This window comes from Macaca nemestrina, chromosome 3 (assembly GCF_043159975.1).
Source record: "Macaca nemestrina isolate mMacNem1 chromosome 3, mMacNem.hap1, whole genome shotgun sequence".
In the NCBI taxonomy this organism is placed as follows: Eukaryota; Metazoa; Chordata; class Mammalia; order Primates; family Cercopithecidae; genus Macaca; species Macaca nemestrina.
This window is the reverse complement of record NC_092127.1, coordinates 33,914,694-33,936,747: the sequence shown is the minus strand read 5'-3', so window position 1 is coordinate 33,936,747 and position 22,054 is coordinate 33,914,694. Positions and strand designations below refer to the sequence as shown.

The following is a 22,054-nucleotide window of genomic DNA, read 5'->3' as shown; positions in this document are numbered from 1 at the left end:
GGGACCGGAGTAATAAAAGAGGATGGGATCAGAAAACCATGGCTTAAATTCTCTATAATGCCAGGATGGGATTTAAGCAAAGTTATTTTATCGCAAACACAGCATATGTGAAAATAGATTATTTACATTTTTATAAACAGGATGCTTAAATGAATGATAAAAGTCACATTTACATTTACGGTATATATTCGTCCGTTTTTACACTGCTGATAAAGACATACTCAAGACTGGGTAATTTCTAAAGAGAGAGAAGGCTTAATGAACTCACAGTTCCCCATGGCTGGGGGAGCCTCACAATTGTGGCAAAAGGCAAAAGGCATATCTGACATGGCAGCAGACAAAAGAAAGAATGAGAACCAAGCCAAAGGGGTTTCCCCTTATAAAACCATCCGATCTTGTGAAAACTACTCACTACCATGAGAATAGTATGGGGGAAACTGCCCCCGTGATTCAATTTTCTGCCACAGGATCCCTCCCACAATACGTGGGAATTATGGGAGCTACAATTCAAGATGAGATTTAGGTGGAGACACAGCCAAACCATATCACCATGTATCAATCACTGTAATATGTCCTTTATAGATATCATCACATTTAATCTCTGTAATTGCTTTATTTTCAGGAGAGAAAACTAAGGTTTAGAGAGGTTCAGCAATTTGTCCACAACAGGGCCAAAGGCTAGAATACCATTATGAATACCACTCACGCTCTTATCTCCTTTGTGGTATTTTCTCATATTAAGAATGTTTAAAATTCATATAATTCAAATAGAGAACCTTATAATAAAAATTAAATGTGCTTATATATTACTATATATAAAATGTTTTCATATGTGTTAATTCCTTTGATCTTTACCAAAAACCCTACAAAACCCTATATAAGTTGCTATTTGTATTACCTCATTTTCACAGACAAGAAAAGTAAAGTTTAGGGAAATGATGTGAATTCTCCCAATTTACATATCTATAATGTTGCAGATATTTCTCTTCTAATTTCTTTCCACTCTACTAGGTGTTATAACAAAAAACACCAACAGGTGATTCTCCTGACATGTAAAGGAAAAAAAAAATGATATCTTCAGGAAAGAGTTATGGGTTTGGGTTAGGTGATCTGCAATGGGTCAATGAGGCAAGTGAAGACCCCGATTAATCTGTGAGCCCCTCACTGCTCTGGGCTGCAGGTCCTCATGTGCAAAAACAGAAAAACACTATCTACCTGATAGAAAACCATAGGGGATAACTCCTGCGAATGTGCTTTGTAACCTGCAAACGTTATTTAGAGGTAAGGTCTCCTGTTTTTTTATTTTTGTTTTAACTACAGAGCATTAGAATCATTCCACTGGAACAAATATTGCTTTACTTTCCAATTTTTTCAATAGCGTATTGATGCTTCTCAAGTGAAGCATCATTAATAGTTCCTTAAATGTGGCCAACCCAGTTTAAGTCTTCTTGTTTCTGCATTTCAGGTTGATATTTTGATGTTCTTTGTCACATGGGGGAACTATCATGTGGAGACACCGTAAGTCATAAAGATCCTTCAAAATATATTCTAAATGGCATTTTATTACAGATGTATGTTTTATAAGCATACCAGTAAATACACTCAATGCAATTATTTTTCTTCAAATGTCAATAAAACTCAGTAAGATTTTAATACATTGGCACAAACTAATTTTAACTTTTTATGTTGCTGATGAAGCACCCATTCAGAAAAAAAAAAGTTCATGCTTTATATAAACATATTAATGGACAATTTACCTCCTTTTCATTAGTTTTACTCATGCTATATTTGTTAGAAAACTGATAATATACTTGTATGTTATGAATCTAGTTAGATTTGTATTTTATTTTCAACAAAAACAACAACAAAACCAGTAATCTGAACATGAAAAGTCGATGTAGGCAAGAGATTTTCTTGCAGATTGTCAGTTGTCCCTCCATGTTTCATACGTGACTTATTGTTACTAACTTCAAATGATCAGTAACAGAGTTATGTAGTCCTTTAAATTTTATAAGAAGCTTTCAAAGATGTCTCATTTGATCCTCTTAGTACCTTAGTTGAGCAAGGTGGGCCAGGCAATGCTATCACCATTATAAAATAGGAAGTTCCATTGTCTGAGCCTGGGAAGTTCCAGGCTCAGACAGGTTGACTTGCCAAGCAAGTAACTGACAAGGGTGATCTAGATCTTTTAATTTGACATGTTTCAGCTCTTTTCACTATGCATTCACTGTCAGTGGACATACTACATTTATATAAGATGGACAAAAGGGGTTTAGTTTCATTAATCATTGACTTCAACACAGCAATAACAACCACCACCTCAAAAACAATATTAACTAACAGTCTGTGAGGAATGTTAAGTCCTTTGCCAATCATTGCTTTAAGCATCAAACTTGCAAACCTGTGGGGCAGGTAATATTTTTAACCTTCTCAGCACTGGAGTATATTGACCTGTTATTTTTCCTATTTTACAAGTGAGGAAACTGTAGTTCAAATACATTAAGTAACTTGTCCAATGGTGAAAAACAGGCAGTCTGACTAAAGAATCTGTACAATTAACTCCTACACTAAGCTGTCCCCATAGCTAATTTTTGTTTTTAAAATCAAATAAAATTGCAAAAAGAAGCAACCAAATACTTGAATTAGTGGCTCTTATTCCATGCTATTTTCTATTTTTATTTATAATAAGTAGTTTGAGCATAGACTAGAGAAGAACAATATTTTAATATAGTATCTAGAGGCTTTTGAGAGTTATGGACAGCTTTTGAAATCTAGATTCCAACTTCACTGGGTGAGACTATGGGAAAGAAAATATATTTAGCTCTAGTTCAATGGGCATCTTAATATCCTCCAAACTTTCTGAGGACATCAATTCATTACTAATTATACTTCTTGGCTAAGATTTTAAGTTTTCACTGTTCCCCAACAAGTTCATAACGAGTTTCCAGATATAGGAAAATAAAGTTTGACTAAATGACCTCCAAAATACCTTTCAATACTCAAAGTTGATCAATCTTTGAGATAATCATGGTAGATCTATCCTTACTAAACTAAAAAAAAAAAAAGGTTAAGATAATCTCTCCCAGCCATGTACAAGCTTAGGCTATAAACAAGGTAAGAACAAGTTAGTTTTTATTTTAATCAAGTTGACTTCAGAAGCATAACTTTAGAGCTCAATCTGGTATTCAAAAGCTTTTCTCGAAAATAAAACATTTTTATTTAATTTCATATACTCCCAGTATGATATAGTGATGTGTTTATTTAACTTAATTCTTTTAATTACTATAACATCGATACTAAGCATCATCTTTAATTCTCTTTTAATTTCTTTTAATTTTCACACATAATTACTTAAACCCTATAAAGAAACGGATATACATACATACATATATATATGTATACATATATATACACATATATATATATACATATATGTATGTATGTATGCATGACTAATGTTTTTTGTTTATAAGTTCTGATGGCAAGGTAAATATTAAAAGAATTTGATGTAGAAAAAAGTAATTTTGAAAAGTACTTCTTTTAATATTCAATACTACCTTTTTCATATGACAAAACTTACAGTTCATTGGCAAGTGAACAATAAATCTGAGTGTCACTTCTTTAGGAATCTGAGTTCTTAGATCTCTCTCTGTTCTATTGGTCTAGAATCACATCACAGAATGTGTCATTTAGAATGTGCTTTTCTCTTTGCTTCTAAGTATTCTGAATTCCTTGCTTGAAGTATTGAGTGACTATATTAGCAAAAATCAGGACAACAGATGTGATTATTGTGTGACTAAGCAAGATCAGCAGCAGAAGCTTCACAAAAAATCAATATCGGACTCTTACCCACAGAGATTAAAGAGGCACATGAACATAAAGCAAATCATTGTATAAGAAATAGTTGAAATTAAATAACATACTGCTCCATAAAATGATCCAAAAATGGAAGCCATGGTTCCATGATAGAAAAAACTGTCAAAACACCAAAGCTTTGAGAAACACACGCACAGACCTGGGAACACCCCCAAATATGTGCTTCCTTTGTCCTTAATCAAAGGTTTCTAATTTTCACATTAACTGGCAAAGCCTTGAAAACAATGATTACAATACTTAACTTACCAAAGTAATTTATTTTTATTAGCTGAAAATGTGAGTCACTTCAGCTGACATTTCTGAAAACCACATATTGCCTTTTTACTTATTGTTCTTTCATTAGACTGATCTTCATGTTGATTTTAGAGCTGGCTAAGCCATTCCCTAAGTTCTTCCTTTTCATCTTTAACTGCTTCTCCTCAGCTTGGTGCATACATACAAGAATGCAATGCATTGTTCAGAGAATACAACATAATTTACTACCTGATATGATTCCTATGCTACTTGGCCAGCAGTGGTGACAATAGGTAGGGAGCTTTTATAGAAGCATAGTGACCCCCTTTTGAGATCCTCTATAGCTGGCAGGCATCCTTCTGTCCCTGAACATCACAGCGTGTGTAATATCTTGTGGGCCAAGCAAAAGTCAGCAAATGTTTAGTGTCTAGAACTTCTTTTAGATTCAGAATGAATGTAAGACAATTGGAAATAAAACAGTATAAACATTTACAAATGCAAAAATGTGTTGGACAAAAACGACAATAAGTGCAAAAAGTCATTGGACAAAAGGAAAAGTGAGGGTAGAAGAACAGAAAGAGAGAGAAAGGAACATCAGCAGAAATGCTAATTATTCATTTCCTCTCATATCTTTCTCTAAGTGAGCTTTCCTCATTTTTCATTCCCAGAGAACAATTCAATCTCCTTATATTTTGCCTACATAAAGTTTAAGGTGGAGGACACCACAACATACCCTAAACGAGGGAGCATGGGTTCATTGTTTGTTGCTCAAAGATGAACAGATAAGAGACATAGTTTTTTTTTTTTTCTTAACTTTTTTTAACAAGTTAAAAATGATTTTATCTATATTATTAAAAAGTCAAATAACAACAGATTCTGGCAAGGTTATAGAGAAAAGGGAACTCTTACATAGTGCTGGTGAGAATGTAAATTAGTTCAGCCATTGTGGAAAGCAGTTTGGTGATTTCACAAAGAACTTAAAACAGAAATACCATATGACCCCGCAATCTCATTACTGAGCATATACCCAAAGGAGTATAAATCATTCTACCATAAAGGCACATTCATGCATATACATTCATTGCAGCACTAGTCACATGGAATGAAATAAACAATTCACAAAGTGAATAGTTGTGAATATATGTGAATTCATATGTGAATTCACTATACACAAAGACATGGACTCAACCTAGATGCCCATCAATGGTAGACTGGATAAATGTGGTACGTATACACCATGGAATACTATGCAGACATTCAAAAGAGTGAGATCATGTCCTTTGCAGCAACATGGATGGAGCTGCAGACCATTATCCTATGTGAACTAACAGAAACAGAAAACCAACTACCACATGTTCTCACTTGCAAGTGGGAGCAAAACATGGAGTACACATGAACACAAAGAAGGGAACAACAACCACTGGGGCCTACTTGAGGATGGAAGGTGGGAAGAGGGTGAGGATCAAAAAACTATTTATTGGGTACCATGCTTAGTGCTTGGATGACAAAGTAATCTGCACACCAAACCGCCAAGACATGTAATTTACCTATGTAACAAACCTGCATATGTACCCCTAAAACTAAAATAAAAGTTAAAAAAAAATTCAGTTATGTAACACTAAACAAAATTAATCTATGTAGAAAAACAATCAAAAGATACTGAAAGTTATAAAAAGTAAGAGTCATGGCCATTCCAGTCACTGGTTCTAATTACAGACAGTAGCCATATCAACACTTCCTGTGTTTCCTCCCAGACAATTATTCTTACAGCAACATGGATGTGCCTGTGTTATTACACACATAGCACGTTACTGTGCACTACCTCTAAAGAATGGAAAATTATTACATTCATGTGTTTTTTTGTAAACCTGACAATACTTCTCTGCATCATCATGTTCTAGTCACCCTCCTGCTTTTTCATGGTTGTTTAATGTACCATTTTAATGGTTCAAAATTAGTGGTTAATGGTTGTTAAACAATGGTTAATATTTTAATAGTTGTTTAAAACAAGGTGTTAGATTGTACAAAAGGCTGTAATCTATTTACTCATTCCACCATTGATGGAAATTTTAAAAGTAATTTGTTGTTTTGCTTGTTTGCTATATACCGCTATTTCTTCATCAGTTTCCTTCATCATAGCTCTCCGGGTTCTGATGTCAGCACAATCTTATTGTTCTGACATTTTTCTCTAACCATATTGAGACTGTTCTCACAACAAACTATTCTCATCTTAGAATACATCTGGCTTCTCAGGTCCACTTTAGACTGATGACCTCACTTCTGACCTTGCCCTAAAAGTCAACTGGAATCTATATACCTCACGTACAAATAGCTTTAATAAGCTGCCACTTCCTGTTCCTCTAATCTTCTCTCTATGGCAGGACTCAGAGCGTTAACTAACCTAAGGGCCTGGTAGAACGTAAGCTGCAGGTAGAGTAGGTAAAGTCTGTGCATTTTGTACTGGTCCCTTTCCAGTTCCTCTGTTGCTGAGAAACAGCAACAGAGGCCCGCTCTAGAGTATTACAAACTCCCCGGAATTATGGCTCCCGGACATGGTGTAGGGAAAGGTGTGCCATTGGGATCAAGCCTAGAACATCGCTGGATCTTGTACAGTTTAGTAAAGGGCAGGACTAGATTTAACATGATGCCCACCAAACTACACTACTGAAAATTTTTGGTGGTTCACTCAACTAGTCTCACTGACTAGAAGTAAAAATGTGTTTTTCTCAATATTACAAGCTTTAAATTTGCTATAAACTGTGGTGGGACCAAGTCACAGAGGAAATGTTTATCCGCAAGACAAAGATAAGCATGAGGATATCAACAACGGAGGATATTCCTTTTAAGGTCTGTCCATTGCAAAGTACACGCATACACGCTCACACAATAAACACGCCCGCCCCCCTTTTGCTTGTGTTAACCACTGAGGGCAGATCTCTGAATAATAATACATTTAGTAGGTCCATAAGAGCTGCATTTCCTGCGCTCCAGAATTCATGCAAGGAGCACTGCTGGGGCTTCTCCACTGTCATTGTTACGGCCTCAAATGAAGGCCTTGTCACCAGGCGGGGGCGGGAAGGCCTGTAGCGCAGCAGCATTGAGAGCATCCGAATTCCCTCCTCTGTCCCTTATTGGTTGAAGAACGGGGGGGCACCGACCAGCCCCCTGCGGCTCGACTCGCCATTGGCCGGGGAGAGGTGGCAATCAGGGCGGGCCGACGCGGCTGTGCTTGCTCCAGCTCGATGCTGCCTCCCCGGCCCGGTTGCGCTGTAGCCGCTGCCGCCGCTGCCTGGGTCCCTTCGGCCGTGCCTCTGCTTGGGGGCTGCCTCCCCGGCTCCCGGTGCAGACACCATGGTAAGTGCTCTCAGCCGGGTGCGGCCGGAACCTCACCCCTCCTCGTCCGGCCTGGCAGCTAGGGAACTGACCGCGCAGCCGGAGCTTGGCTCGGGGGCCCTGGGAGCTCACCGCTGGCAGCGGGAGCAGCCTCACTCCTTGCCCGCACCCAGGCAGGGGAGGTGGGAACGCCGCGAGTCGTGGCGGGGGCGATCGGTGCCTTTGCTTCCCAGGCGGGTTCGCCGCTCCACACCGCAGCTTCCTGAGCTCGGGAAGGGGAGGTGCGACAGAGGCGTGGGGTCTTCCCGGCTCTCGCCGGCCCCACCACTGTGGGAGGCTGAGCGCAGGAGGCAGGGAAGGCTCCGGGTTCGCGTCCCCGCGCTGCCCCCGATGCCCAGCCTCTCCCGGAGCGGTGACAGGTGAGGAGGGTGGGAAGATAGCGTGGGGGTGGGGCGGATGGTGACGGGGAGAATCCACCAGGGATTGCGGGGTTGCGCCCCCACAATCCAACCCCTTCGGTACATAGTACCCCTAAGGGAGAGGAGTCAGGGGCGGGGTGAAAGGTTAAGCCAACGCCTTGGGAGCAGAGGCAGCAGCCTCGCCCCCAAGCCGCTTCTCAGCTACATTGGGTCCCTGACGCTCAAGTCTCTCCCTGTCCCCGCAGTACGGATTTGTGAATCACGCCCTGGAGCTGCTGGTGATCCGCAATTACGGCCCCGAGGTGTGGGAAGACATCAAGTAAGTGGCCGGTTCCCCTGGCTGTGGCCCAGGTCGGCGCCCAGTGTGGGAGGCCCCCCGCCCTTCGCCTGGTCCTCAGCCGGCTGGCCGGTTAGCGGGCGCGCATCCTTGGAGGTGCCTCCCCGCGTCGCTCCCCGCTGCAGCTGCGCTCCCACGCTCTGGGACTGGAACCAGGAGGGGAGGGGCGGCTGGGACGGGGCTGCGAGGGCGAGAACCGCGGAAAGGAGCCCCTAGGGGTCACCACGGCTTCCCAACCCGGCCTGAGCGTGGGAACGCGCTGCCGGCGCTCCCAGACTCAGCGGGCCGGGCAGCTCCCACGCGGACAGAGCCCCGGGGGAGCACACGGGCCTCCGAGAGGTTCCTGCGCCAGGAGGCCTTAGAAACAAATGGAAGACTTCGGCTTCTTTATGATTTACACACCTGGCATAAATTAGGCCTTTTTGGTATGCTAAAACACGCAGGAGATTATTTCTTGGGCAACAGTGAATTAAGCGCATTTATTCATTTTTAAATTAAGTGAAAATTGGAAGTTTTTCATTTTCCCCAAATCCCACTGCCCGCCCCCTCCCCCCCCCGCCTTTTTTTTTCTACTGTGTTGAAGACTTACAGTTCTAGGAGGCATTCTAATTTTAGTCCTGGAGCTTTGAGCCCAGTACTGGGGGTATGAATGGAAATACCACACCCACCTGAGGGTTTAAACCTGTTGGAATGACTCACGGGTCAGCATGTCTGCAGGCAGGTTGACTATTTCACTCTAATAAAGTTCTCTCTCCTTTTCCTTCTCACTCTCATAAAATTTGCATGTAACTTACGGAATAGCCGACCACCACCAACTAGCTACTCCAAAACCTTATTTATGGGTTTTCATATTAGCACAACAGTCAGACTATCTTTGTAACAAAGTTAGAAGGAAGGGTTACCTGGGTGGGTAGATGGGAATACACTGTTATTATTGACTCTGATTTCCTGTACTTACTGATTTCATTTTGTTGTCTCAGGTAGGTGAGGCTTCCATGCTCTTTTTCCCTAAGCATATTACAATTATTAGCAATCAATTCTAATAGGCCTTATTATGCAGTTACATGATGGTGATTTCTCATAACTACCTGTTTCCATAGAAATGACCAGGGTTATATATTAAGCACTAAAATTTAACTTTTCTTTCCCCAGGATCTGTATCACTGAGCATTTCTTTCATGTTTCAGAAACCATTTGTGTTATCCACAGGGCATATTATCTACATATTATAAACAGAAGCAGAGATTTGGCAATTATGTGGTCGAATCCAATGAGAACATAGGCACCAAGAGTTATTTTGGGATTTGAATTTTCTGGCCATCTTAATACCATTATAATTTTTATTTTGTTTAGTAGACAGATATTGAGAAGGCAGACATCAAAAAAAGATTGTTAACAGTATAACTTAACTACCGAATTATTTTTAAGCCACATCCTTTGTACATTTATAAATGCTATATATATATATATCCTCCATATGATGCTTTTGCATCTGTAAGATAGAAATTCCCAAATGTGCTGGTAGATATGCTATGACAATGAATATGCTTAGAATTTTTAGAGCAGAATAAAAGATGGCTATTATGATTAAACAGTCATTATGTAATTTAACCAGATTTAGATTGTATATCCTAGCCATTATCAGTTTAGATCACTGTTAAATACAGAGATGAAAAATAATACTTTATAGGGAAATGTATCAGATATTTTAAAAAGTTAAAATTATCAAGAGATTTGTTTACATTGCTCATATTTTCCCAGAGAAAGTCCAAATATGTAAAGATTCAATTGCTGATAATTTAGCTCTGCAAAATCAAGCTGAGAATATTGTTCCATTCTACTTAAAAAAATTATTTATTAACTTACTAATTTATCTTTAAGTAGCTTCCAACAGTATTCATAATTTGTCTAAATAATAAAAATTCCAATCATCCACAACATAATTTTTCTGGTAAAAATGAAACAAGTTATATGGGTCTCTTCTTATAAAATTGCCTCAAGGTTATGCCCCTGCAAGGGAAAAACTGTTAGTCACACTGGAGTTGGTAATCCAGGTGTTAGTGTTGATTCTTTATTTGTCTAAGCATCTTTGGGTGGACCCCAGCTGGTCTTGGATGTGGTTTAGTGTCTGGGCTAGAGAACATGGTTGAACTCTCTGCACTGAGGGGATTAAAGCTGCCCCTTGGTTTCCAATCCAATACCCCTGAGTAATTACTAAATGCTTCCTGGAAGAGCGTTTGCTTTCCACAGAAAAGAATCTTGCTGCCTGGGGAGAGGGGAGGAGAACCTGGAGGAGTGTAATTGAAAAATTCTCCTTGGGTGATTCTGGTTCCTCCTCCCCTCCCTACCCTCTGCTTCAGGGAATATTACAGCAGTCATTGGTCCAAGATGCTTTCAGTTTTAACTTTTTATAAGCAATTGAATATAGGAGGAAAAAAAAAATGTTTTTGTCTCAGTAAGTACCAAACTCTTATTTCTTCTCTTTGAGAAGCTATCTAAAATGATGTTTATACAAATTTACATAATACTTTTTTGCTTCACTAGGAAATGGCCATCCATCCTTCATGAGAAAGGATGGAAAAAGATGCCAAACATTTAATGACAAATAAAACCCTAAGTAACAGATTCCAGACAGCAGACAGAAAATTCTAAGTGGATAAGGGCCAAAAATGCTTCATTGTAAACTCAGTATCCACTTACACTCTTACCAACAATATAACCATTTCACAAAAGTTTTAAATTCCTCTTAAGAAGAAGAAAAATTGTCTAGACCAAGGGCCAGCAAACTTTCTCTTAAAGGGCCAGATAGTAAATGTTTTAAGTGTTGCAGGCCAAGGTAAAATTGAGGGTATTATGTAGGAATCAATATAACTATTAAAATGTAACCACTTAAAAATATTAAAACCATTGTGAGCTCTTGGAGCAGGAGGAAAACGCAAACAACCAACCAAACCAGACAAAGTGGGCTACATGTGATCCATGGGCTATAGTTTGCAGACCTCTGATTTAGACCATAAGAAATGTGAAAAAGCAAGAGACCTCTGAATCTATTTCAAAGTTTGTTTTGTTGATTTCCTTTCAATATTCAGACAGCCCTTTTAAGAGGCTATGGTTTCTAAGTAATGACAAAAATAAATTATCACGGTAGAAAATAAATAAAGTTAGGAGTGATATACCCTAGAAAAACACCTGAATACTTGATTTCCCATCTCTGTTATCCTTCCATCAGCTCTGACTAAACTCATCATTGCGTCAAATTACTGGGTTTAATTTTAGATTTTGTTTCTTCTTTCTTTCCTTCTTTTTTTCTGGGTGGCAGCAGAGAAGAGCAGTAAGAGACAGGTCTTGCTATGTGCCCAAGCTGGTCTCAAACTCCTGTCATCAAGTGATCCTCTGGACTCGGTCTCCTAAAGTATTGGATTATATGCACCACCTCGCCCAGCCCAATTTTAGATTTTTTAACCTCACTGAAACATACAAATTATGAAGATAGATCCAAAACAGTGAAAAATCCCAAATGATTAAAAGTCTGTAAAAAAAAAAAGTATGCTGTCCTGGCTTAATCAGATTCAATGTTTATCTTTAATGAGCATAGTCAGCGTTTTAGGCACTGAGGATAGAAAAGCAATGATGTAATCCCTACCTTCAAAAAAAATTCTAGAGATTTCATGATATTTTAGTCTTATTATTTGTTTTTATTTTCCTCCCTGTAACTCAAATATAGGAACCTTATGTCTGTTGGATAGCATATGCTTCCAGTTTTGAAATTAATGTGTCTTTTTAAATTTGCTAAACACAAATTAATCATTATGGTTCAAATAAGGAAACGCTTTGCTATAAACTAGTTATGGGACTTTCCAAGTTGCCTAAACTTTCCAAGCCTCCACTGCATAAAGGAAAAAAAAAATACTTTTTAGAGTTGATGTAATGTATTGAATAATGTCTGCAAAATGCTTAACATAGTTCTTGACAATATCTTAATAAATGATGATTATTTTTTATTTTACTCTAGAATCAGAGTTTTTAAACTTTCCACTTCCCCAATTTACTTGAAAGATATTAAGCCCTCCTTTAAAAAATATTATTGCAGTCTATATTCTATCAGTCTAAATTTTTTTTAGCACTCTCGGATAAGTCATCGTTATCATCATCATCATTTTTCATTATTTTGTTTTGAAATTCAACATATGCTCTTAATATCCATTGTATCAAAGCAAATTAAAACAAACAAAAGAGCACATCACCATGTTTTGCCATGTTTATTCAGATTTTCTTATTTATGAAGGTGTGATTTAAACTTATATACCTTTCTGTAGACCTGCTTAAGTAGGAATAAGCCTATGTATGTTTTAAAGTAGTAAGTGTACTTTATATTATAAAGCAATTTCAAATTTCCAAAGTTTTGTTCTCTTTATAATTTTGATTGACTGCTACAACATCCATTTGAAAGAGGAAAGGACTTTATGGCTCAATTTTTTTTAAATAACAAAGTTGATTTTCCAAGAGGTTAATTCCCATATGTAATTACTTCCTGTCCCAGAGAATTATATATGGGAAGCTGAAAAGTCAGAACTTCAGCCCTTGTTGTTCTGGTGCCAGGTTTAATGCTTCTTTTAAGATACAATTGTGAAATAGGAACTAATGTAGTATACATACAAAAATGAAACCACATTTATTTTCTTACCCAGAAACTTCCTCAGTACAAATAAACACATTAATATACAGACTAAGGAAATCAGTAAACCAGATCATTGTTAGGATCAGGATCCTTTTCTGTAGAAGGATCTGCCAGTTAACCTGAAATACAGAGGAAAGCATTGCATTGTATTGTATGTTGGCTGACAAGCTCAGTAATATTTGAAGTTATCTTTTGTGGCTGGAACTGGATGCCCATGTGTATACTCCATCACATACCTGCTAGTGAGCTCTTTGCACAGGACTCTTCCAGAACCTGGACCATGTCTGGGAGCAGCATGGCAGGCACCTAGGTGATAAGGCGGGTCATCACATGATCTCAGGGGGTTTGTGGGTGTTTCTTTTGAGTTTTATTTTGGTTCTGATGATCTGAGGTATTCCCCAGAAGTCAAACTGGGTCTTGGAGTCTTTATTTTCCTTGCATTCTGCAATTTTAGAGAATTAAAAAAAATCAGAGGAGCACATCATTTAATGTAGTGTGTCAGAAGGATCTTTGCACATTATAGTGAACATCAGAAATCAGAAAATCTGTATTCTCACTCTTAATATACCCAGATGTAGTTTTGGCAAACATTTACTAAGCATTGTTATGATTTTCAAGAACAATGTCCTTTCTACTTTCTTGCCTTTCTCCAGAATAAGGGCCTCTAGCAAATGTTTCTCTTTAATGTGTTGGAAAACTATAGTTATGGGTTGATGCTGTGCAGACATCAACAGGAAAACACACTTAAGGAAATGAATGCTATAAAGAAATCTAACTGGCTAGATCCAAGGGTAACAGCTCAGCAGACGTGAGTACTTGCAGGTTTTTTATTCTCTCCTTTGCCTCCTTGTTCGTTAAAGAGGAAATGATGGGAGGAAAAAAAAATCTTTATTGTTTGTGTCTAGCAAAATGAAGCATCTTTTTCTGTGTCAAACTATATCAAAAAATAGTGAAGTTAAAGTTGTTTTTATTCCAGCTAAAAGTAGACATTCTGAAGTATTTATTGGACCTCCTTGTTACCGTGGCTTTGGTTCTGTTGCTTATTCTGGTCTACTTCCCCTTCATTGTTGAATCATGAATTATGAAATTGTTAACTTTATTGAAATTCTTTGTGGTCAATCTTCAGATAACCCAAGCATGGAAACCTTTCACTCAACTTGTCCTACATACCCTTAGCATTCCAGCCCCATTGGCCTGTTTTTACTTTCTCAGCCACACTGAGCCTTAAATGTGTCCGTTTAACACCTGTGCTTGGTATGGTCTCCTTTTCTTCACCCTCCCCAACCCTCCTGTAAATGTAAACACCTCTCAGCTTTGAGATGTCAAAACAAATGTCACTTCTTAAGGGAACCTTCTCTCACATCCAAACTTTTCCTTTTCCGTCACAGTGATATAATCCAAGAGTTTGTACTTAAGTATTTGTACTGCTGATTAATGTCTATCCTCCATGACTCTAGCCTCCATAACTCTTTCTAGAGTGCTCTCTCTCTCCCTCTCTCTGTATATTCAATAAAATATCAGGCCCTCTTTCTGTAATAAAAATATGGATGTTTATATGTGAATGATGTATCTTTCACATTTTTCATTTCCAAAGAATAGAGCACATACATATTTTTATCAAAGATTTTTTTCTGCAACCAGAATTTATGTCAGCATGGTGACATCTTCAACTACTATTTAAATAAAAGCTGTTTTCAAATAGACATTTCTTTTTCTCCTAGATTTATTGAGATATAATTGACAAATAAAAGTTGTATATATTTAAGGTGTACTTCATGTTTTGATGACATATACATTGTGAAATAATCACTGTAATCAAGCAAATTGCCATATTCATCACCTCACATAGGTACCCTCTTTTTTTGTAGTGAGAGCACTTAAGGCCTACCCTCTTAACACATTTCAAGTATTCATTATAATATTGCTAACTGTAATTGTTCATTGTAATTGTTAATAGTGACATTGCTGTGCAAAATAAACATTTCTTATATCAGCAAAGGCAGAAGGTGCAGAAATGTAGCAATACATAACAGCACTTCCTTTTGGAACGGTCAGAGTTCCTTTATGTTTTCTCATGTCATATGTGGATATATTGGAAGGACTAAGAACTTTATTGTTAGAATGACGATTTCATACGTCAAAAGACAATTGCTAGATTGAATTCAGGACATGACTAAATCCTTTAGCAAGTGCCTAAAAGGCAGGGATGTGTGGTGCTGTTTAAAGTCAGTGTCATAGACCATAGCTCAATGTTTAGAATAATGAAATTAAATTTGAAAACCAGATGGGCTCTCACCACGTCATGCTATTTTGAATGTAATATGTCACGTATATTAAACACATACCATATGGTTCTGCAGTCACAGTCCTACATGCTTGATACTCATTATCTCAGTTAATCCTCATTACCATCACAGAAAATAGATTCCTTCATTATCCTCATTTTGCAAATAAGAGAATAGAGGCTTAAAAAAAGCTTGCCTCAAACACTCAGCTATTAATTATTAGAGCTGGGATTTGAACACAGATAAAGTCATAATTATCATGTTATATGTTTTCTTCCAAAGAGAAAGACCTATAGACAACCAATTTAGCAAGGACATGGGCAATGTTTCTGTGTATTAGTGCTACCTGCTGATTTTTCTTTTTTCTTGGAATGTTCAAGCATGCATACAGGAGATTTTTGACAATAATATTTTTAAAGGTGAATTGACATAAAGCATACACACAAGTGTCTAAGTAAATTCATTTGTCTGTTAAAGCTGCTGACAATGGCTCAGCAGCTCAAACGAAGGTTTGTAAGTTTTGTGGATATGTTTTCAAAATTGGAGAAATTACCATTAAGGGTCTCTTGTGTCAGGCTGGTCACAGAAAGAAACTTGCAATTATGTATCAAGACTGTTGTTGCTTCCCCTAAAACTAAGGTATGGGTGTTACTCATGAGAGCATTTATTGTTACTGTTTACAGTGCTTGGATGAGTGAACACATTGACATGAAAGGACTGACCTTTACCAACTAAAAGGGGGTTCAGGCATGAAGCCGTTACTGGATTTAAAGGGCCTGTCTCTCCACTTGAAAGCTCCCTCAAACTAGAGTCTCTCCTTTGGGGTTCAGGCTTACTGAGAATCATTAGATTAGGCTATTGAAAACTCAGAGGCTATTCATGCTTCACAGCCACTTATAAAAAAAGAATATAAAGTTTTACTTTTTTAGATGTTATATATAGTTCCTATCCACAGTTTATAGTGGGGGATTTTAGTTTTAATAATGGTTGGGGACAATGCAACATTATGGTACCATTTCAGCTCACATCAATGGACCGTTCTAGGATTTATTATCAAGACGACATCTACATACTGCTTTTTGATACAGCATGTGTTCTGATAGTGTTGTTTACGGGATCAATAGTGTCTTGGAGCTGTCATTGGTCAGTTTGATCGTTTGATCCTGATTGACCTTTTCTGCCCAAGAGCAGACCTTATGTTGAGATTATGTTTTCAACATGCCTGTGTTCAGGCTCTCCCATTTCAAAATACTCCACGGAAAACTTCTTTAACTGAAATATAGCAGTCTTATCATATTCTTAACTTACTCTAAAAATGTACAGTAGCAGAAGCTCAAGGTCAGAATATGAATTCAGTTTCTCTGTGTTCACATATTGTAGTTAAGGAATATCGCCTTGTATGTGAAATTATAAGAAACGTTACCTGGACATTTTGGACAAATTGTATACCTAGTTTTAAAAAATAAATTTAAAAAGATTCTTAATTTTGAAAGCAAATGATGGACTTTTGTCAATAATGTTTGATTGCTTGGTTTTTTTTTGTTTTGTTTTGTTTTGTTTTTTTGTAGAGAGCTTAGAAACATATGGGGAAATCGATTTAATTCATTCATTCACTAATTTTTAAACATGTATACCTGTATTAAGCACATGTGCAGTTCCAGGCACCTGGGTTAGGCACCAGTAATTACATTAAAAAAAAAAATCCCAACTTACCAAACACCCCCACTATAAAAATACCAACTACCTTTTTGTGGAAAGGTAATTAGTATAAATAAAGGATCTGCTTAAATTCCAGCAAATAAGAGTAAGTGGGAAGTTGACTGCTATTGGGAAACTATTTCACTTATACGCATTCAACTTCTAAACAGTTATTGTGGCTACAAATACCAAGAATGTGATTATTTCTGATTTTGCTCCCAGGTGAGAATTTGATCTTTATTTTTAAAGCTCTTAGGGGAGACAAAGCTTGTTTTATCTTGGCTATTTTAGTGAGTAAATTCTATCAGCGAATCTGCATACTAAGTGCACATATTTAGTTTAATCATTTGATTCTGAATAAAAATGACTAAGATTTTGTTGTCATTCCTCCCTTCTCTTCTTCCACTTGCCATTTCCTCTTTCTCCTTTTTCCCTTTCTTCATCTTCTCCAACATACCAGTTAGAGGAAGTATCAGGCATTAAGTGTGCGAGAAGTACTATCCTGAGGTTTTTGCATGGATTAATTCTGCTAACCAACACAATGACCGGAGGTAACTGCTGCTGTTAGCCTGTTTTACAGATGAGGAAATGAAACACCAAGAGGTGAATCTGCCCAAACTGCACATGGGATTGGCTTAGTTGTTTATTTTCCATACTGTGTGAGGAAAGACTATGACTTATGACATAGATGAAATCAAGGGAGTTTCTCTTTATCTAGGTTTGCTTGTTAGCCAATGAAAGTGTTTTTAAACTTCAACCTCTCTAAATATTTATTATTGTCTGCTGATCTCTTTCATTGAGTAATCCACTGAATAGAAAATTTTAATGCTTAAACCAAGCAGAGTCATTGGGTATGTAAATACGGCAAGTCATAGTATTTGAAAATAGTGAAAGACTATGTTCACTTGGGATTCGGTAGGGCTTTTAAAAATAAAAATAATAATAGTAAGCAACAACAGAATGTAACACAAACTAGGACACATGAGGATTGTAGTGCTGTTGGTTATTATTTGATAGATGAGCACTCTTGAACACAGTTTAATCCAATTTACTTATAGTTTATATGATATTTTTTGTCATCTAAGAAGCATTGAAAAAAATGACAGTGTGTCCAAAATTTTCAGGAAAATCTTAAACTGTGGTTCTCAGGGAAACCTGTGGGTTTTCTCACATGTAAAATAAGTATAATTTAAATAATAAGGAAATTGCATAATTGACCTGTGATGTAATTATATAATTACACAATAATAATGTAACAATGTATATATAATGCAACAATTTAAACAAAACTGGAGCTCAAAAAATAATTCTGAAAGAATGATTGAGTCTAGAAAATTTGGTTAATGTACTTGGCTGAATTTGGATAATTTAAGTCCATATAAATTCTACTTATCACAAAAATAAATTTTAAATTATTATAAGTGTTATTCTTGCCTTTGCTTTTGAGGAAAGAACTTAAAAGTTATGGGATAGCAAAGTGGGGGATGGAGAATAATGAGGTAATATTACTTGAATTATGTAAATTGTTTATGTAATCTACATATTAGCTTACTTCCTGACTTTTCTTACTTTTACTGGTTGCCCTCTGTGACTTTAGGTAGCAGATGGAAAAACAGCTCTAAAGCTAAGGAGAGAAAGAAGTGTGCAATGTGGAAAGGGAAGCCATTAAACCTTTCCTCAAAGAACAGTGACAGCTATATTTTGCAGAGTTCTGGGAAATGGTTATTATCATATCTCAGTGCTTTCTGGAGGCTAAAACATTTGACAGCATGAAGTCTGTTTATATATAAATTTACCTAAAAGTTAAAAGAAAAGTTGTGTTGATAATTGAGAGACAACAGAGAAGGCTTTGTTGATTCAAAATTTCTACTAGCTTCCACGGCCATATTGTCTGAAATTAATTCTCTTAGTTATTATTCCTTTTCCACTAAGTTCTCCATCTCAGTTTAGTGTATTAAACTACTTCAAACTAAAAAGTTTGTGATACCTCCAATTAACTTTTGCAATATTTCCAATTAACTTTTCCCCTGAAAGGAAAGAAGATGAAGAATAGGCTAGAGAAGGAAAGGAAGTGGCCCCAGAAAGGTTAGGTGTAAGGTGGTAAGGACGGAGGTTTCCTGTTCAAGTCCTTGCTCAGATGTCGCTGTCCCCATGAAGCCTACCATGAGCATGTATGTATATTATCCTCATATGTATATTGCATCCAGCCCCTGCCACTTACATTTCCACTGTCATGTCTTTATCCTGAGCTACCTCTTCCTATAGCATCTTATATCATATTATAAGATATTTGATATAAGATAATATGATATTCCTATAACATATTATATCATTTTGTTATACATCATGTTTATTGCTTATTACTTGTATCTGCCAGCTAAAATATAAGCTTTATAAGGGCAGGGATGTTTATCTCTTTTGTTGTTGATATATTAAAAGTGCTTAGAAAAGTGCTGGGAGATAATAGGCATCCAAATATTTGTGGTAAAGCTCTTCCACCAGAAAAATAGGAAAAGAAAAAGGGTAGCCCCACATTCCCAAAGATGTAAATAGAGTCCTAAGTACTTTGAATAATTCAAAGGAATTCAGAGTTAAATTTTTAAAAGAAGATTATTATTTCCTTCCGTGTACTACTGTTTAATTTCTATTTCAGTCCCTACCAGGGAGCATTGACACTGGTCATTTCAGGAAGTAAAACTTTGACAATAAGGGAGCTTATTTTAATAAAGAGAGAGAAAGGAAAGGAGGAATGCATTGACCCATGGTTAGGGGATTTCTGAGGAAATGGCTGTTCCCCTATTTTACACAGAGGGACTGTGGATTCTGCTTGTACCTTGTTTATTTATGTTACTAGAGATTGGTGAGTTTTTCAAATAAACTGCATTTATTACAGAAATATAGGTGATTTGACTTATTCCAATTGGAAGAAACAGAATGGTGAAAACATGAATAAATTTCTACTTTATTGTATCTTTGATTAGAATGTTCTGTCAGAGTCTCCAAAATTTTAATCTATAGATCAGTGTTGTTTCATAATAAAATGTTAATAGCAAAATGACAAAACATAGGGTATCCATATCCTTTAAACCATTAGTCCCATTCCTAGGAATTTGTTCTATTTGTACGTAGAAGTATAATAAGCGACAAAGATACTTGTCACTTTTTTTATACTTGTGGAAAAAATAAAAGTATCTAACTACCTACCAAGACTTCAATATGTCTACAATGCAATTTTATGCAGCCATGGTATAGAAGTATAATTATGATATGAAAAGACATCCATCAAATATGCACTCAAATGAGGAGGTTTTAAAGCAGTATGTTCTATATATAAGTATATTAAAGCATGAACAACTTGAAAATTATACTAGCAGTGATTATCTCAGGATAGTGGAGGCTTATTTTCTTTTTTAGTTTTTCCTTTCCTGTACTTTATATATATTTTTACAATTAGAAATTAGAATGCAGAAAATATACAGTAGCGTTTATCAGAGGATAAGAAAATGTTTGTTTATTACGTTTTCATATTTTTTGATATCTCACTGACTTTTGGTATTAAAAAGGCTTGAGGTCTTTGAAGAGTTGTGTCGCTCTTGTTTAACAGCTGTTTATGTTTGGAAAAAGGGAGAAGAATTTCATATTTTATGTACAGTGCTATAATTGTTTGAGTAGACATGGGGAGCACTATACTCACTGGGAATATGTATAGTGCTTTAACTGCTTAGAATATATTTTTGTATACTTTATCTCTTTACTGTTGTGAAAGGCGAATTATCTGTTGCTCCCACTTCAGAAAAGAGAGGTTTTGTTTGTTTGTTTGTTTCCTGAGTCAGGATCTGGCTCTGTTGTCCAGGCTGAAATGCAGTGGCAAGATCACGCCTCAATGAGGCCTCAACTCCCAAGGCTAAAGCAAGATTCTCCCACATCAACCTCCCAAGTAACTGGGACTACAGACTTGCACCACCATGCCTGCCTAATTTTTTTTTTTATTTATAGAAGAGAAGAGGTCTCGGTATGTCAGCCAGGCTGTTCTCAAATTCCTGAGCTCAACGGATCCTCCACCTGGGCTCCCCAAAGTGCTGGGATAATAGGCGTGAGCCAACCTGCCCGGCCAGAAAAGAGAGATTTTAATGCTTATGTGCTTCATGTGATTTGCTCAGGTTCATTTAGCTGGTAAATCCTGGGCTCTGAAATGCAGATCTGTGTGCTTACTGAAAACATGTTTAAAAAAATATGAATAAATGCAGGCAAATAAATTATGTGCTCTGAAGAACAGAGGATGTTTTTAAGACTATCTGCATACTAAGGTATGGATATAAGACATACCACCATTTGGAATTTTCCCCTTGAGCATACACAGATATAGTCATGAGTGGCAGCTGTGATAGCACAGCTTCTGAAGGAGAGAAAGCGACTAACGACTTCCTTGACAATATTTAAATAGTTATTTGAGCTGTTGTGTTGCAAGCTCGCCTAATTAGAGTGGCTAGTTTCCTTTGTATTCTCCTGGCAATGTACAAGGATTCCGATGAATTAGATTGAGAGTAAGAGGTTCACATCCAAGCTCCATGTATTTTTGTGAAGTTAACATTGGCAATGATATCTGGAACTTAGTTCTTTTCTACAGTTGACCATGTGGGTTTTTTAAATTTACATACATTTAGGAGGTACATGTGCTATTTTGTTACATGCATAGTAGGCAGCAATGTTTTGAACAATGGATTTCACCTCTTCTTTGAATGCTTATTTGAGAAAAGTAATTCAAATCCTACCTAAATAAATACATTTATATAATCATGACAACTATTAAAAACAATTATAATTTTCTTTCACTAGTACTGTGTATGTTTTGAGCTACTGTGTTTAATAAGCTAAGGATGTATTTGAAGATTTTATCAGTTCACTTGGCATCTCAAACTTAGTATGTTGAAAACGTAGCTCTTGACCTTGACCCCCTATCTGCCTCCAATAAGTCTTTCCCAGTTCTGCCACTGGTGACAACACACTTTTAGTTGCTTAGACCAAAAACCTCAGTGTCCTCCTTGAGTCCTCTCCTTTCACACCCTGCGTCCAATCCATAGCAAATCATGCTGGGTTTACCTTTAGAATATATATGAGTTTGAGGCACTTCTTACCGGCTCCACGGGTTCACGTCTTTCTCCTGTCTCAGCCTCCCGAGTAGCTGGGACTACAG

At 37.1% G+C, this 22,054-nt stretch overlaps 1 protein-coding gene across 2 annotated transcripts in view; it reads left to right on the top strand.

Moving 5' to 3' along the window:
* The first annotated feature begins 7,306 nt into the window (after positions 1 to 7,306).
* Positions 7,307 to 22,054, top strand: part of GUCY1B1 (guanylate cyclase 1 soluble subunit beta 1) — a 48,617-nt gene continuing 33,869 nt past the window's right edge. Inside the window, exons 1-2 of one of the 2 annotated variants that reach the window (XM_011752834.2) lie at positions 7,307 to 7,464; positions 8,108 to 8,181. In XM_011752834.2, the coding sequence (XP_011751136.1) occupies positions 7,462 to 7,464; positions 8,108 to 8,181 (77 nt within the window). In that variant the 5' untranslated portion in view covers positions 7,307 to 7,461. Of the gene's footprint in view, positions 7,465 to 7,710; positions 7,863 to 8,107; positions 8,182 to 22,054 lie in introns of those variants that run through there. The other variant, XM_011752835.2, reaches the window with a different exon arrangement.